Below are 18,670 nucleotides of genomic sequence, written 5' to 3' on the forward strand. Positions count from 1 at the left end.
GATGAACCCACAACCCTTGAATGTCTCACTTTGAAATTTTCAACTTGATCTTTTTGACATCTAGATCTAAAATGCATGATACATATAGTTCTTGGTACGCTTTTATTTGTAAAAAGTATCTAGGTTAGTATAATCATCTTTTACTATATAATATATTTTTAATGTCTTTAGGGGTGCCCAATTAGCTAGAAGATGATAGATTTATTATAATGGGACAGAGATCAATTTCCAACGGACGCATGCCCTTGGAGAAAAACTCCTATCACGTTCTAGTCACTTAGTAGTCAGGTATAAACTGAATGCCTCACTTTGATATAGTTGAGTGCCCAATTAGCTAGAAGATGATAGATTTACTATAATAGGACATAGATCAATTTCCAACGGACGCATGTCCTTGAAAAAAACTCCTCCCATGTTCTACAATTTGTATGACTTTATTGATTCCTCTATTGGGAATTGTGGCTTAGAGCATATGGGTTTTGTATCTACGATGAACCCACAACCCTTGAATACACCACTTTGAAAATTTTCGACTTAATATTTTTGACATCTGGATCTAAAATGCATGATACATATAATTCTTAGTATATTTTTATTTATAAAAAGCGTCTAGGTGAGTATAATCATCGTTTACTATAATTAATATATTTTTATTGTCTCTAGGGGTGCCCAATTAGCTAGAAGATGATAGATTTACTATAATGGAATAGAGATTAATTTCTAACGGATGCATGCCCTTGAAAAAAAAATTCTACCACGTTCTAACCACTTGGCAGTCGAGTATAAACTGAAGGTCTCACTTTGATATAGTCGGGTGCCCAATTAGCTAAAAGATGATAGATTTATTATAATGAGACAGAGATCAATTTCCAACAGACGTATATCCTTGAGAAAAAAACTCCTCCCATATTCTACAATTGGTATGATTTTATTGATTTCTTTATTGGGAATTGTGGCTTAGAAGATATGAGTTTTGCATCCACGATGAACCCACATCCCTTAAATGTCTCATTTTGAAATTTTCAACTTGATATTTTTGACATCGGGATCTAAAATGCATGATACATATAGTTCTTAGTATGTTTTTATTTGTAAAAAGCGTTTAGGTGAGTATAATCATCTTTTACTATAATTAATATATTTTTTTTATTGTCTCTAAGGGTGCTCAATTAGCTAGAAGATGATATATTTACTATAATGGTACAAAGATCAATTTCTAATGGACACATGTCCATGGAGAAAAAACTCCTACCACGTTCTAGCCACTTGGCAGTCGAGTATAAACTGAAGGTCTCACTTTGATATAATCGGGTGCCCAATTAACTAGAAGATGATAGATTTACTACCCACTTGATAGTAGTTTTGCATCCACGATGAACCCACAACCCTTGAAGGTCTCACTTTGAAATTTTCAACTTGATCTTTTTGACATCTGGTATAAACTCCTTCCATGTTCTACCCACTTGATAGTAGGGTAAAAACTGACCCCGTAATTTATTTCTCTTCATATAACCTAGAGACAAGCTATGAATGGTGCCTAGGATGAGCGTAATCACCTTTTTAAACTATAATTGATATATTTTTGTTGAGTCTTCTTGATATAGTCGAGTTGATATTCGGTTGATAAAATTATTTTATCGGGCAATGGTCAATTCCCGCATGGTTCATTCCTATGAGGATTAAATATCCTCCTACCTAGGAAGTCACTCAATATGTGATTTACTTCCCTTCATATGAGACCGATAATGAGGAATGCTCGGGGTAAATGAAATCATCTTTTACTTCATTGATACATCTTTATTGGTTCCTTGACTATAATTATGAGTCGGAGCATACGAGTTATGTGGCCGTCGTAATAAATATAGATTTTATTTTTGGTAATTCAGATATTCAGTTCTTTGAACCGATTAATCTTGGAGCCCCACATAAGTTTCCCAACAACCACTAGGATAAATTGGGAAGCGCTCACAAAGACTAATCCAAATAGCCAATGTTCTTAGGGTTGTAATCCCACTAGAGGAAAATCATTGCAGTACACCATATTCTGATTTGAATATTAGATCCCCTAAACCCTGATTAACCACTTAGAATACCTAACTACTACACGGTAGCCCCAATGCCACAATGAATATAAATTGGGGCAAAATGTGAAAATACTCAACCAAGCGGCCTAGTATCGTTGGCCTTCTGATTAGATACATGTAGATAAATTACGGGGAATATTTTGTTCTAGCATAATAACTCTTTGTATGAGGGATGTTAGACATCCAATAAAATATTTTGTACCAGACCAGATCCTCTAGTCAATAATCCCTAGTCCCTTCTTGGTTCTTTCAACAATTTGCACGTCAGATCGTGATCGGAATTCGGCTAAAATTGACTACGATCTCTCTTGGGTTCACCTTTCTATCTAGGTTATACTTTTGAGTCGAGCCATACAATCGGAGGTCGACGACGATAAGTGGGTTGCTCCCTTCTCAACACCATACAATCCGCCCACAACCAGCTACCTTCGACCACCTGGCTAGACCCAAAATTATAACTTAGATGTGAAGGTAAACCCAGGGGACATCACAATCAATTTTGGCCGCATTTCAACTATGATTCGATATGTAAATTATGAAAGAGACCAGAAATTACAGACTAGAGAATCTGGATTCATTTTATACTCACTTAAAATTGATCCTAAAATCTATTGGAGTAACCATCCATGTAATTACCAATTATGCTAACTCATGTGGGCTGCAATGAATATGGATGATGCTACCATAAGTGCAAGTGGATGGAGCCCAAATCTCTTAGTCTACAAAAAAAAGTGGAACACAGAATGAACCACTTGTAATTGCAGCTGGATCATGGTCGTGATCTGATTATAATTAGTTGTGATCCTTTCCTGGATTCATTGTCCCTCGGGTTATAGTTTGAGTTAGGATGGGTGACCGAACAAAAGACCCCTCGATCGACGTCAAGCTACCTGATCACTTGCCCACTACACTCGTCCTGACCTAAATTATAATATGGAAGAATAGTGAATCAAAAAAGATCATAACTAATTATAATTTATATTACAATCAAATTATAGTTACAATCTAATCATAATTACAAGTAATTCATCCTGATTCATTTTCTCTGGACGAGAGGATTAGCCCCGGCAGTGGATGTGCTTCTATTTTCATTTAACAATCCATCGGCTTCGGCTTCCTTTTTCGAGTCAAGCCGGGCCTGCATTTGATGCGGTGAATCGGGTCATAACTCAGCTCAGGTTGGAGCATCTTTAGCGAAAAGTATTCCGCGGTCACAGATGACGCAATTCTAGGGTTTGCAGTTCGCTCGGTCTATATATACACACACAAAGCCTTTTCCTTTCTCGCTCCTTCGCACCCAAACTCCTGAGGCATCACCACGGTTGCGGCGGCGTCGGTAACCTCGAAGCAGAAATGAAGGTGGTGGCAGCTTATCTCCTCGCCGTCCTCGGCGGAAACTCCAATCCCTCCGCCGGTGATATCAGATCCATCCTCGACTCAGGTCCAACTTTATTTGGTCTCCTAATCGCTCTCTTATTTGTCTTGGTTTAGTTGATCTTGATCCGTGTTTCTGGTTTTCAGTCGGAGCGGAATCGGACGATAAGAGGATCAACCATTTCCTCTCGGAAGTCAAGGGCAAGGACATCACGGAGTTGATCGCCGCCGGGCGGGAGAAGTTCGCCTCTGTTCCTACCGGCGGCGCAGTGGCCGCCGTCGCGGTTGCCGCCTCTGGAGGTGGCGCGGGAGCTGCTCCTGCGGCGGAGGAACCTAAGAAGGAAGAGAAGGTGGAAGAGAAAGAGGAATCTGACGATGTGAGCCTCTCCTTCTTGATAATTTACATCACCAACATGAATTTGGGTTTTTTCTTGGTTTAATGCTGGGAAAAACCTTTTTTTTCAATCATTATGGTTATTGACTTCGTTTTGGTCATTTCATTGCAGGATATGGGCTTTAGCTTGTTCGATTAAACGACAAGGTTATAGTGTTCTATCCTTGTTCTATGTCAGTTATTTTGAGTTCATTTATGGTTTTGCTTTTGAGTTAGACAAAGAAAGTCAAACTATTTTGCTCTCAGTTCTGTTCTCTTTGAATCAACTGTTAATGGTTGTTTGGATTTGATTTCGTGTGATTGCTTTTTCTACTTTCTTCTTTTAGATGTCTGTTATACTTTTTTATGAGGAGTTTATGGTGAAATAACAGTGTTTAGTTTATCAATTGGATACATGATTCAATGAATGTTGCACGATATCTCAATATTAGGTTTATCAACTTGCTAGGATCAGAATAAGAAAGTGTATTTTGTTATAAAAAGTGAAAGCCATGTAGACAAATGGAAAAAAAACGATAGAGTTAGATATTTAAGCTGGGTTGCAACCTCATGTTTGGCTTGAGCATCAATGCGAGTAGTTTCTTCTATTGGGTAGAGATAATTTGCACTACAACAATTGGAAGACCAACTAGTATGGCATGGTTTAGATGTAGCCAACATCTAAATTAAGTGGATGGCTTTTTGAATGTAGATCGCGATTGAAGTATTTAAGTCTGATATTTGGTGATCTTATAGAATGATAGATATCAGTTCATTAAGGATGCCACGAATTATCTTTTGCAAGAACTTTCTCTTCTATCAGAGATTGGTCGGGTTGAGGGAAATGGATCTACTCTCTTGTTGTCTGTCGACAGCAAAACTGAGCAAACTCGACAGGTTTACTTGATCGCTTTCCCTCCCTTCTTCTCCGCAGTCTGTGGTGTTACACTGGACTATGGTTGACTCATCTTATTCAGGACTTCTAATGTCATATTTGCTTTTGTTGAGCATAATTTTCTATTACGAGTCAGGCTGTGATTGTATTAGGTCTTTTGATCTCTAATGCCAATCCTTCTCTTCTAAGGCTAATTGTGTCCACTTCTCTTCTAAGTAAAGTACTCGGAGGAGTAATAAGAGGATTTATATTTGAATCCTAAAGGAACGTGGAAAGCTTGGTGTTTCATGGGTAGGTGATAGTCAATGGCTTTTGTGAGCGAGGCAAGTGAGTAGCCCAATATTAGATAGGGTAGGTGAGTGAAGGAAGCAATGAGCTGTGGGGGGCCTCTTGGCCAAGGCGAGTGATGGAAGCGACTTAAGATAGATGTTTTAACAATCTTGTTGATTGTTTTTTAGGGTTTTTACCCAATGTCTTTAGTTATTAACATTCTTTGTACATTGTTGTTTAGCGATCTTAGAGCCTAGATTCCCCCCCTCATACTTGGTATTGCTTACATAATCAATCCTATTGCCAAAGCACTGAATCATATGTTTCCAAACACATCTTACATGTAGAGGTAATATCCCACAATGCGGACAGATAGATATCGCTTTGTCGATTGACTCCTATCGTAGTGAGTAGCAAATGAACATTTGGATTAATGCTTGATCAGATGTCACTAGACTCCTGAGCATGCATAACCCCTAGAAGTTCTTTATGTTGAACACAAAAGGCCTCTCCAAGTGAAGGAGATGCCCTGCCTTTTCGATAGCATTGCGATATGTATGCAAAAAGGGGGACGCAAAGTGTTTGTCCTAAAACATTCTCTTTCATGTCGTGGGCAAGTTTGAGGTGGAATATGTTGTCATTCTCCCCATACAACACGAGTCCACACTGCAACAAATCAAAAAAGTACTCGTGTATTAACAAAAGGAAAGGTATTAAGATTGTAAACCAATCAAATATAAAACGAATTTGATTATATTTGTTAATTATAAATAAGGTCAATTAAATGAATAACTTATTGAAGTAAATAAATACGTTTGAACACATTCTGTTTATTAGGTGAATTATAAATTAATGTGTGAATTATATTTATCAATAGGGTTTTTATCAAATTTATAAATAAATAAATAAACTATCAAAACAAATAAATAAACAAGCCCATTTTAAAATGTAAATATTTCAAACATTAAACAAGTGTGTTAGCTGGACTCGTCTAAAACCCTCCAATAAAATTTGTGGCTGGTTCGATTCTGAAATTTAGAGAGAGAAAAAATTGATAGTATATAGAGCCAACCTTAGGCAAAGAAGGAGGCTTATCATCCTCCCTTTGACTGACTACCATTGCTTCTAGCAATTCCACCTTTTTCTTTGAATTCTTGAACATTGCCTGAATCAAAATCCACGATAATTAATTCCTAATGATCATAATAATGTTTGTGCCTAGATTATATATATTTTTTTATATTTAAATAAGATTAGTGGATACAGCTTAGTGAAAGGCATCCTCATACAATCGTAAACTTATTTTTAAATTTTCTATGATATAAAATAAAATTATTCTAATTTAGTCAATAATAATAATTATTTTAAATAGTAACCATAAATAGCTGATCAATTCAACTAATTTTGATGAATTTAATAAAATAATAATATTTTATATATAATAATTTAGATTAAATTGTCTTGATTAGTAGTTATTGTTTTAATTTTTTTGAAGAAATAATTTTGGATGAAAATAAATAAATAAAAGTTGGCGAGTTTTTAGACGCTGACGTGGAGGAAGTCTCTGTAAAGGAAGCGAGGGAACCAGAGCTTCCTGTAAATTGAGATTGAGAGCATGGTCTCGAGCTCCTCCTCCGACGCTGGCAGGAGGATCTCTGGCCATGACGACACGCCCAGCCGCTGCTTCATCTCCGAGCTGATCGACTCCGTCATGACGAACACTGACGAGGACAACACTAGCGAGCCGACTAATCCCGGCCATCGCTCCGCCAGACTCGACGCCACCATGCCGCCGTAGCTGAACCCCACGGCGGTGCACCTCCGCACGTGGAGCCGGTCCAGGGTGGCCGCCAGGCAGTCGGCCTGGAATGCTGGTGTCCGCTCGGCGGCGTCCGTTGTGGACTCGCCGAAGAAGAGTAGGTCCGGCACGTAGAGGGAGTAGCGGTCGGCCAGCGCCAGGATCTGAAACGGCCACGTCATGGTTCCGTCGGCGGCGAAGCCGTGCACCAGCAGCGCCACCGGCTTGCCTTCCTCAGCCGATCAGGGCACCCAGAAGTCAATGGAGGTCGAGGGAGCGAGCTCGATGGTTTGCCGCCGGAGGCCGGCGCTCCTCACGAGCCAATACAGCAGAGGCTTCACTGCAGCGTTCACCCAGTTCACCATCTTTAATTTGATGTTTCTCTCCTCCCTTCCGTTATTTGAAAGCATTTGATTTTTTTTCCGAAGTCATGGTGTTGCGGTAAGACATCCAGGTTGTCATTCAGATATTTCCTTAGTTATATTTAAAGAATTTTGTTTTTTCAAATGAGGGGCATAATCAAAGGATTCTGGGTTGATATGAAAAACTTTGGTGATAATTAATAAGATTAACTGAAATTATTATTTTTAAAGTATTTGATTTTGTTTTTTTTCCCGAGTCGTGGTTAGACCTATAAACATAAATGGTCGGCTGTGGCAAATTATAATTTTTTTCCTCTCTCTAATGGGTAGCGAGCCGTCATGAGTATTTTTTATTTATTCGATAAAATTCTTTTTTATAACAGAATCAGTAATTAGTCGGAGGGAATTTTTTTTAATCCAATTAAGCAATTGGGTATGAAAATTTTTAAATTCGAATATGAAAATACATTTGATAGAATTCTACTCATATGCTGGAGTATCTAGCTATAAAATTTGAAAGTCAAAATCATTAATTTTAGAACAAATGGTTTCATAAATTTCATTACTTTCGTCTTTAACAGATAAGACATTATTATTATTACATAAGTTTGAAACCCCCTAACTCTAATTGCTAATCCTCCCTATCTTGTTATGGATCGGTCCCTGTGTGTAGTTCTGAATAACATATGAAATGATTGGGAGAGCGTTGGCTCAGTAGTGAGGCTTCAATGAGGTGGTTGCCAGGCATTTCATCAGCCACAACTTGTTCTCCGTCAGATCGGATCTACTGGCTCATCTCTGATTCTGAACGAACAGATATAATTTTTCAGACAATTGCTTTACATACCAAAGTCATCAGAATCTCCAGTGAAGTCCCCACTTTCCTGCAAATCAATTCAAAGAAAGTTTACTAAGTTCATGTTAGAATTGTGAATGAAAATTAAGAGGTGGATGGAAATAACTTCATATAGTATGGAGACTTTAGTATATATTGAAAGTTTTAAGACTAGTTGAATAGGCTATTTAACACTCTCAAAGGGGAGATGCTTCTATATAAGGAGACTAGATCTCCATCCACCAGTGTTTAGAGTCAATCACGACTGTTGTATCATTGCGCTCTGTTCTCGACTCAGCATCAACTCAGGACTGTCTCAGTACTCGGTGACTGGGTAGCATTTGGCAGAAATCAGCACCGATGGTGACTTCTTCCCGCCATGATCATTTCAAATCCAGCTCTCTTTTCGGAAGCTTTGTCATAGTGAGCAACCTTTTCTGTGAAACAAGGCAGACCTGCAGTTACATGAAGTATATTGCAGTTTCATGTAGTTCCTCATACATAGAGACAAAATAGTTGTAGCACAAACTTGAAAGATGTGGCCAGGATAGCCACATGAAAGAGCTTCAAGGCAGATACATCTCTTTAAAGAAATAAATTTTATAATAAAAACTTGACGAAACTTTATATCGATTCAAATGACCCGAACCAACATGACTCAGATTTTTGTTTTATTGTATCACCACTTATTCTTATTCAAACAAGGGATAAGTTCTTCCTTGAGAGCAATTCGTTAACGAAGAGCTTGTTGCCCCTTATTCTTCTTCTTCTTCTTATCATTTCCAACCTTTTCTTTTGCCAGGTTAGTAAGTTACAATAAGATTCATTGATCATTACTTCATTAGGATTTAGAAGTACATTTTAACTTATCCATTAGAATTTAGATGTTTAAGTTTAACACTAAGCTTGTATGTTGATTGTTGCTAGGTTCATAATCCTATAATTTATAATTTTCTTTGCACTTGAGTTTACCATTAGATGTTTAACTGATTCTTTGGACTTGAGTTACAAGTCATAGATTTAACATTTTGTATCTTGTATGTTATTGCTGGGCTTGAATTGAGAATTGTCATCTATGAGTTTTTAACTTTCTATTGAATGCTTGATATTTCATATTTGTCATTTGATAATCATTGCTTGTATGTTCTTCTTCATTAATGATTTTTTATTTTTTAAATGTTTGACTTTAGTAAAATGTCGAGTACAATGTCTTCTGAAGCATCTGATTCAATGTCGTCGAATGCTACCCCTTTGAAGTGTAATTCAAATGATGTTGGATGGGAATTTGCGGAGGTGGTGGATCTTAAAATTTAGATAAGTTGAAATGTAAGTTATGCTAAAAATTACTAGTGGTAGAATTTATAGGCTCAAACAACCCATATCAAGGGAAATGTTGCTCCATGTAAGAAGTCTTCGGATGAGGATAAATTGAAGTGTAAGAATGCAATTGAAGAAGCAAGAACAAAAAAAAAAAAAAAAGAATATCAATGAAATGGAAGTCAAAGAAGAAACTATTCTTGAAAAATATGAGGAAGATGAAGGGACTCTAGGGACAAGAAGGAATCCGCTTACTCTTAGCCCTATAGATAGATTTGGATCTATTATTGATCCCGAATCTTCATTGAGCAGAAGTAAGAAGACAAAATAATAACAAAATATTATTGATGCACTTTGTAAGCACATGACATAGTGTGCACCAATATTTGGCTCGATAGGTGTACGAGTCCGGTATTCCTTTTCATGCCATTGATAATCATAGCTTCAAGAGGTTTGTGAAAGCGGTTGATCAATTTAGCCCAGGTTAACCCCCTCCAACTCAATACTTATTAAGGGATCCATTATTGAAGGAAGAGGTAGATAGAACTAAAAGTTTATTAAAGAAGCAAGAAGAAGAATGACCTTTGAATGGTTGTTCAATTTTGACCGATGCTTGGACTGACCGGAAAAGAAGAAGTATTATGAATTTGTGTGTCAATTGTGAAGAAGGCACAACTTTCCTCTCTTCTAGGGAAGCATAAGATGAAGCACAAACCGGGAATTATATATTTGAGTATGTGGACAAGTGCATTGAAGAAGTTAAGCCTCAAAGTGTAGTTCAAGTGGTAACGGACAATGCGGCAAAAGATTTGTTGAAGGAGAAGGGACCACATATATTTTGGACTTCATGTGCAACTCACACTGTGAATCTTATGCTTCAAGGAATTGGGAACCAACCTAAATTCAAAGGAGTGATTGAGAAGGCAAAGAACTTGACAATCTTTATTTAATTTATGCACATCATAAGGCATTGTCAATGATGAGAAAGTTTACCAAAAAAAAGGACATAGTGAGACCGGTGTTGGGATATGCCTGACGCGGGTGCGTGCTAGAACATATTTCATAAACATATACAGTAAAAAAATAAAATAATAATAATTCCTAATTATTATATCACACACACCACACGCATACAAAGATACAACATGCCAAACATGATCACATAATTAAATATTTTACATAAAGTAAATTTACGCTAAGTATACCTTACGGATGACCTATAATGAGAAGGGCATCAATCGTAGCGACGTTGACGAACCTCGCCTCTATTCGTATCCATACCGAGCTCCTTAACACAACTCCTTGAGTACAAGTCTCTCCTCCGGAAGTTACTAGCCACGAGCGAAGAAGAGGGATTAAGAGGAAGAAGAAGAGAAACATACAAGGGAGAGTTTTTCTCCCTTGTGGTGGTCACGACAACAAGAGGGAGAGCCCTCTTGTTGGCGGTGGGGGAGAGAAGAGAGGGAGAGGAGGATTGAGTTTCCAAAAGTTAATCAACCAAATAATTAAACTTATATCTAATTCTCTCCCAATTACATCTATATATAATCCTCTTTAATGAGTTAGATTAGAAATCCCAAATTCAATTCATTATCCCTTAACTAAACATTTGCCCATTAACACCTTGGTTCGGTTCACAACTAAATCAAGTTGGTTCATGACCAATTCATGATTAAACCAAATATGGTTCAACTCTACCATAAGAGATGTAGCTCATCCGCACTTCCATTATGACAAATATTTTCATATTTATCTTATGTATGGTCTAACCAAACATTTATCTCTTGATCTAAGAATTCTATTCTTTAACTTATTTTATATCTTTTAGAGACTCGTTAGTGCGTATGACCTAATAGGTTCCCGGTTTATTTTGGTCATCTATAATTAACTACTTAATTATAGAACGATCATGAGTGACACCTAACAGTACATCATGATCCCCAATTAGCCGAAAAATCATAGTTAATCTTAGAACTAATTCCAAACCCTTCAACGGCTACAGTGAGTCATGCCTTATTCTTTCACTCGTCTTATACCCACTTAGTTCAGGGCATGGTCTATGTGTCTGTCCCCACTAGACTGACTACGTCACACCTAGCCCAAGTAATACTTTCTCGTTCTACAGATTCAAATTACTCGTACATGTGTCTAAGAGTCTCACACTCTTAACATGTGATGTTTTTGCTAAAGACTTTGAGTAATAATCCTAACGAGTGGCTATAGGATATACATTTCCTCGCAAGGAGAGGTGAATCCTCTGTGGACTATCCAAATATTTTTGGACATCTCAACTTATATCTAATCATCCCGGGTCCACACCTCAATGAGGTACTTGCTTAAGATGTCAAAGTATAAGTCTTCATAACCAAGATGACTTGTATATCTCAAGTTGAAGGAAACTTGTACACGGACATATCCATATATATAGATAACTATATGAAGTCTTACAGTCAGTCACTCCAATGAACTAGTTATCATAACTAGTATCTATGTTTAACTCTCGACATCCCAATGTCTCCAGCTAGTGAGAAAACAGCTGCTTGGAAAACCAAGGAGTATAACCCGTGCTAGTCTTAAAGAATTGATGATGTCCGAATGCATCAATTCGACGACTAGGAAAATTCTAATACATTCATAATTGCACATGTAGAAATAATCACTAGTTGTGATCCAATCACAATTTCTCTCGTGCTATGAATTGTATTGCGGATATTCAATAAGTGAGTTTAAGACAATCAAATATATAATATACACTCAAATAGTGAATCTATATTTAGTAAAAACTGCAAGGTGATTGCCTTAGGACATCCCTCAAAATTTAACAACCGAAAGTGACATGATTTGCAACCGCTTTTCTAACTTTTCAAAGATGGATGGAGAAGAAAAGTGAACTAAGATCTATGGTTGCTAGTGAATAATGTAATGCATGCAAACATTCAAAAAGTGTAAAGGGGAAGGTGACATGTAATACCGCTATGAGTGCCTTTTTTTAGAATGGAGTAAGTTTTTGCTTGAAGGTGTTTGCCCCTTTAGTTAAGTTGTTTCGTCTTGTTGATGGGAATAAGAAGTCATCTATGGGTTTTGTATATGGAGAAATTCTTAGAGTGAGAGAGGAGATTAAAGTGGCATTCAAAAATCAAGAGCTTCACTATTGTCCGATTATTGATATTATTAATGAGAAAGTTCGTAATCGACTTGACAGTCCACTATATTTAGCGGCCTACCTCTTAAAACCTTATTGCTCCTTCAATCGGAGCATAGGAAGTGAAGAAATGGTCACGGATGGATTATTCATTTGTGTTGAAGCATTCTTTCCCAATGATATTGATAGCCAAAGTGAGTTTGTAAATGTGGAGTTGTTAAAGTATATCAATAAAGCGGGAGGATTTGGAAGACCATTGGCTATAATTTGATGCTCAACAAATGATGAGAAATATGATCCAGGTAAGAACTAAGGGGGTGTTTGGTTGATGGGTTTGGGAATGAAGGAATGGAATGATAATAAAAGATAGTGTTTGGATTATGGATTTGAGAATGACAATTTGAGAATGATTTCTAGATTTATAGAAATCAACCAAACTCATATAACTAGGTGGATTTTATTTCTATTTTCATTCACATTCCACCTTACTACCAAATCCATACTCATAGTTATTCCCATCATTTAACCAAACGTCACCTAAGTACTAAATTACTTTATTTTGTAATTTTTATTGCTTGTTTGTTGTTTATTGATTTTGTTTATTATTATTGTTTGATTTATTTTTATTTAATTGGATGGTGGCATCTTTTTGGACATAGTGTACCTAAATTACAAAAGATAGCTAAAAGAATCCTTTTACCTACAAGTTTTTCCGATTGTGAGAGAAATTGGGGTACTTTTGAGGGGGTAAGTACTTAATTAGTAATTACTTATTGACTTAATATTTTTCTTTAATGTAGATCCATACGAAGAAAAGAAATAGACTAGATACTAGAAGGTTGAACAATTTAGTTTATGTTCAAATCAATGCCAATATCAAACAAAAAGAGAAGACAAGAAGAAAAATGAGTGGATGTTCTACTTGCTAGTGAATCAACTATGGCACAAGGATGAATTGTTGACGGTGGAGATAAAGATGTTGAGACAAATATTGAAGATGTTAGAGAACTTCACGAAGAAAAATTTATATCGGATGAAGAAGAGGAAGAAGCCATGAATTTTAAGTTGGAACCCGATACAGAGGAAGTGTTGGAGAAATATAGAGATGAACTAGAAGAAGACTTAGGGATATAGGAGATTATATGAGTTATTTCGTGACTTGTGAGAAAACTTTTGCTATTTTATTTTGTATGCCTTGTCAATTTGTACTTTGTAGTTTGTAATAGCTTTGTTATTTCCGTATTTCTATTTCCATTTATTAATTGCGATCAAATTATGTTTGTATAATAGTTTGTAATTTGTATACTTGTCTCAATTCTGATATTTTGCTGTCATGATTCAAGGAAAACCCTGTTGGATCAATCAACTGATCAATCTGACAAGATTTTGCGACAAACAAAACAATGCCAGAAAGGAATTTCATAAAAAAAACCGCCTAGGCGGCCACTAGGCAACTAGGTGCTAAGCGGCGGGCAACCGCCCGCCTAGCGCCTTTTTGAACACTGATTGTATGCAATCATGTCTTATATTGTAAGAGATTGTTGTCGCAATTCAAATATGTGACTATTAAGTCATACGATAACAACTTTATCATTATACTAAGGCTCCCCTTCTATACCTACCCTTGAGATATGTAGAAATATTCACTTATTTATACCCTAAACAAAATAGTTTGTACATGAAACATGTTACATAATGTGTTCACACCACTGTTTACAATGTACTCAGTGATGACTATGAATGGCCCCAAATTTAAGGGTCCAAAAAGCTAGTATGCGTAAAATAATTTTGCGTAACCAAATTCATGTACATCCCTAAACAATGGTCAATGAAATGTACTATTGACAATTGAGTAAAAGCTTTGTTGTGCCTTTCGCTAAACTTGGGCCTCGACATGCTGACACTTAGTTGTTGAAAAAGAACTCCTGATGTTTGACCTTTGAAATGCTGCCGCAGGGTGTTTGCTGGGTGGGCGTGGGTTTTGCACTATAACAAGCAAGGGATTGAAGGATTTTCGATTGTTGGAATAAGGACTCGAAGTTGGCTGCAGAATTAAAAGAGTTAAACTTCCATTACTTGTGGCCATTGACGAGATTATTAATCTAGAGGAATGGAATTGAGAAAGTAAATAAAAGAGTTGAGATGTTACAAAGAAGAAACTAAAGTTAGTAATCTGCATCACTCACCACACCGACGTGCCATTCTTGAGATACCAAATTGTTGAAATCAGAAGCATCCATTTCCTGCAATGTTTCAGTTAACGTAAGGAATAGCCTCGATGAATTCCAATATGTAGTGCACAGAGAACAAGAAATCACATGCTAAGAACAATGATTTTAACACTGGAAGAATCAGAGATAAGTTTCTGATCATTCTTTTCAAGTTGCACAACTTTTTGGATAGGGAACCATGTAATTATGAGGATTTCCCATAAGCCAGTTAACCTGGTACAAAGCTCGCTCGGGTACTCGGGACAAGAATTGGTACATGCATACTGCAGTGACACTAGATATCCTTATTATTTAGGCTATTGAATAAAACATCCTGTATATTGTTCTTATTTAGGCTATCGAACCTGGAGATCATCCTGTTCAATGTTTTTCGGTCAAGTATAGTAAACGTAACATATATATAGTTATGATCTCTAGTGCAGGATGTAATGCAAGTAGAAGATATCATTATTTTGTAAGCAAAGAAAACCATAAATAATTTAATCGAAAAGAGATTTGCGTAGCATGAAATATGCTTCCTTAGGAGTTGCAGAAGTGCAACTTACTATGCTATATACAGGGGGCACTCTCATCTCCCATTTGGACTTCGAGGTAGGCATCACAGAGAAGTGAGGCGATACTTCTTGCGTCCTAAAAGTCCACCTGCAAAGCGAGCAAAATCATATATAATTGTGATAGAGATAAATAGGCAACTCTCACTCCCAACTTGTCACTTAGAAATGTGAGAAAAAGATGAATCAGAATAGGTTTGGATTAGAAACAGGTTTCTTCTTGCAACCTACCCAATGTACAGGAAGATGCAAAACTGAGCCCATTCCCGTACCAGCAAACGGAACCAATAGTTATCCAAAGTCTCGTCAACATTCAAATAAATCTGAAGATGTATTGTTAGCCAAAAGTCCACAAAATGTGATACACAAATTTCACTATGACGTGCTTACCATAACTTCTACCAATGCTACAAACTGCATTGCAGTTTGAAATTTCCTGGTGGAGACAGGCGAAACGAATGAAACACAGTTTAAAAGAAAATAAAAAAATCACCTATATGCTCAGAGAATGTAATATGTACTTGAACATTGTGAACTTTGTATGCAACGCATTGTGCATTGTATCTTCATCCTCTATATAACTCAGTTGTTCTCGCAGAATTACCATATTCTGAGAGATATGATGGAAGATCATGTAGAACGACAAGGAATAATTCAGCAGAAGGAATACCTGCATTGTGTTAAAAAACACTCTTGAATACATATTTGAATTAATAGAAACTTAAGCTTTTTGTGGAAGATTTGAGAGGACCAAAGATGCTCAACTGTAAAATAGGGCACAGCAGCCTTGTAACCAACAAGGGTGAGGTAGAGTATGAAGCCCAAAGCAGCAGTTTTACGGCGTTCACGTACTGAAAGCCGCTCATATATGACACAATAACCGTGAGCGATGAGCATGAATGATACGAAAGAGGCTGTTTGAAAGAGTATTCCAGTTACATACACCCCAAAAGACATCCACAATGAGCATATCTGACGGTTTATGCAAGAATACCTGACAAAAAACACCCAAAGAGTGATACTTGCTATAATGATTACAGAATTCATAATCTGTCTTAACTCGTAGTTCTTGCACTATGTTTACAATATCAATACAGATACTACCACTTGGAAATAGGATTCCTACCAATCAAGCAGACGAAAACGAAGTACTGAAACATGGAAGGGTTCAAGATAAAATCTTGCCTTCGGAACTTACCAAAATGAAAATGAAAACCCCAGCTGTAAAGACTTTGTAACAGGGACAGAAGCCAACATCCACTGTAGGTGGTTTGTCTGCCCTAACAAATTACATACATGCCAGAATAAATCAGAACTACAAGGAAGCATCTATAATCGACGAAGAAAACCACCTAATCAGATGTTTACAGAATCGACGATTGCAAAACACTCAAACAGAAACACCAGATGAACACTATGAACATGAAGATGTCAAAAGGAAACGGTTCGCACAAGAAAGACTGGGATTCAAATGCCTGATAGAAAGACCTACTTCGTTCTACGCATAAAACAAACCTTTGGCTACTCTGCATCTTCCAGTGCACAGTAAATCGCAAGCAAAGAGGGGAAAAGGACATCAGAATCCGCACAGAGTTTCAAAGAAACTGTCGAAGAACTAAAATCCGAAGCTGTAGATGCCAGAAACGAGAGCGGACCTGGAAAAACCTGTTCCTCCAGGTGTTGACGGTCCAGGTGAAGGCGGCGACCGCCCAAATCGCCAGAAACGCGAGGTAGATCGAAGGGAGAGGCCTGTACGATTCGTCCAGCGACGGCGATCCGAACAGGAAGCGATCTGGAGGGGGAGGAGGAGGGAGCGAAGCATCTCCCATTTCAATTTCGGCTGGGGACGGCGACACAAACAAAGGCGTTATAAATAGGAAGGGGCCCTTCACGTAACGCCGAAACGATATATCCTCGAGCGTAACGTAACGGTCTTGCATCGTATGAGTCGAGTCACACCTGTTTGTAACAAATGCAGACATATTTCCTACCGGTAACACAGTTCGGGCATTAAGTTATTGTTATATCATAACGTGGTGAAAAAAACTGTCACGCCAAAATATATAACAAATATATTAGAGGTGAGAGAATTGTGACGTAATATATATCATGATAGTAAATTTCCAATTTCCACGTGGCGAGGAAGTAGATTTGCATGATCCAACGTACCCTTCTAATTATGGGGGCATGGGAGACGCTAGAAGTCTAGATGATTGGAAGGTTCGCTGCAGATGAATTTAAAGGGAAAAAAATTAAATGGACAATCAAATTAATATATTTTATCTTTAAATATAACAGTTATAACTAACTATTACTATGAGACGGATCCAGAAATTAAAAAAATATATTAAGTTGATCATGAATTAGCCTAGTCCATCATAGCAGTGAGTTCACTTTACGCCAACTTGCTATCTCTTCTTTAACTATTTCACTAAGTTTATTTTAGATTTTTAGATTTTTTTTATTATTTAAAATTGTTAAATTAATTCAGAGCTATGACAAAAAATAATCTGACAGCTGACACTTAGTATTAGAGAGCATGTCGTCGATCCATAAGCATGATATGATACACTACTCAAACATCTTATAGAGGACATCAATTGTAGTAAAGTTACGTCAACAACGTAAAAAGTATGTCAATTCGGTCACGACAGATGTGGCCGAGGGTGGCGTATAGTCGCCGCTGTCACTGTAGGCTCGCGTCATTGTCGCTGTTGTAGCCTTATGTCGTCGTGGACTTGCAATGCCGTTGTCGTCGTGGCCTCACGCCACTGCGCTCCATGCCATTTTGCACCCGTCTTCAACCTCACAACGCTATCGTCATATATCGTGGCTGCCGAATACTGTCATTGTGGCCTCACGATATAAGGCTATAAATGAACCAAGTATTCGTGAACAAGTTTGGTGTTCGGCTTGATAAGAGCTTGTTTATGTTCGTTCAAGATTAATTAAATAAACAAGTTTGAACAACTCGTTAAACTAAACAAATAAGCTTGAACACATATATGTTCAGCTCGTTAACATTCGTGAACAACATTCGTAAACAACGTCTGTGAACAATATTCACGAACCATATTCATTAATAAAACTTTTTTCAATATGCTAAATAAATAATAAAATAAAATAAATAAATAAGTTTAAATTATCAAGATCAATAACCAATCAAACAACTAAAATTTTCAAACAATCAAACAAGTTTGAATTGAGAGCTCGATAACATTTAAACAAACTACATGCTCAAGTCAAGCTCAAGCCAAGCTTGAATTAAGAGCTCGATAACATCTAAACAAGTCAAGTTCAAGTCAAGCTCAAGCCAAGTTTCAAACAAGTTCAAGCTCATAAAAAATAAATCAAGCCAAGGTTGAATAATTATTTCAAAATAAAGCAATTGGTTCATTTTAAAAGTTGCCTTATCAAACAAGCTTGAACAACCCAAAA

At 37.1% G+C, this 18,670-nt stretch overlaps 3 protein-coding genes across 3 annotated transcripts; 1 reads left to right on the forward strand and 2 right to left on the reverse strand.

The window, feature by feature from the left end:
- The first annotated feature begins 3,361 nt into the window (after window positions 1-3,361).
- LOC122021700 (60S acidic ribosomal protein P2B-like) lies at window positions 3,362-4,145 on the forward strand. The gene is made up of 3 exons (XM_042579855.1): window positions 3,362-3,525; window positions 3,606-3,835; window positions 3,965-4,145. Exons 1-3 carry the CDS (start codon window positions 3,438-3,440, stop codon window positions 3,989-3,991), a joined length of 345 nt encoding a protein of 114 aa, XP_042435789.1. The 5' UTR covers window positions 3,362-3,437; the 3' UTR covers window positions 3,992-4,145.
- A 1,292-nt stretch (window positions 4,146-5,437) lies between these two features.
- On the reverse strand, window positions 5,438-6,976 carry LOC122019603 (lipase 1-like). Its single transcript, XM_042577056.1, has 3 exons — window positions 6,548-6,976; window positions 6,069-6,161; window positions 5,438-5,662 (listed from the first exon to the last, which is right to left on the reverse strand). The coding sequence occupies exons 1-3, from the start codon at window positions 6,974-6,976 to the stop codon at window positions 5,438-5,440; spliced, it is 747 nt and encodes a 248-aa protein (XP_042432990.1).
- A 7,112-nt stretch (window positions 6,977-14,088) lies between these two features.
- LOC122021577 lies at window positions 14,089-17,069 on the reverse strand. The gene is made up of 9 exons (XM_042579700.1): window positions 16,888-17,069; window positions 16,431-16,507; window positions 15,998-16,226; window positions 15,754-15,902; window positions 15,623-15,668; window positions 15,464-15,555; window positions 15,227-15,323; window positions 14,637-14,693; window positions 14,089-14,494 (listed from the first exon to the last, which is right to left on the reverse strand). The coding sequence occupies exons 1-9, from the start codon at window positions 17,059-17,061 to the stop codon at window positions 14,327-14,329; spliced, it is 1,089 nt and encodes a 362-aa protein (XP_042435634.1). The 5' UTR covers window positions 17,062-17,069; the 3' UTR covers window positions 14,089-14,326.
- Window positions 17,070-18,670: the final 1,601 nt, after the last annotated feature.

The sequence above is a fragment of the Zingiber officinale genome, chromosome 9A (genome assembly GCF_018446385.1).
Source record: "Zingiber officinale cultivar Zhangliang chromosome 9A, Zo_v1.1, whole genome shotgun sequence".
Classification (NCBI taxonomy): Eukaryota; Viridiplantae; Streptophyta; class Magnoliopsida; order Zingiberales; family Zingiberaceae; genus Zingiber; species Zingiber officinale.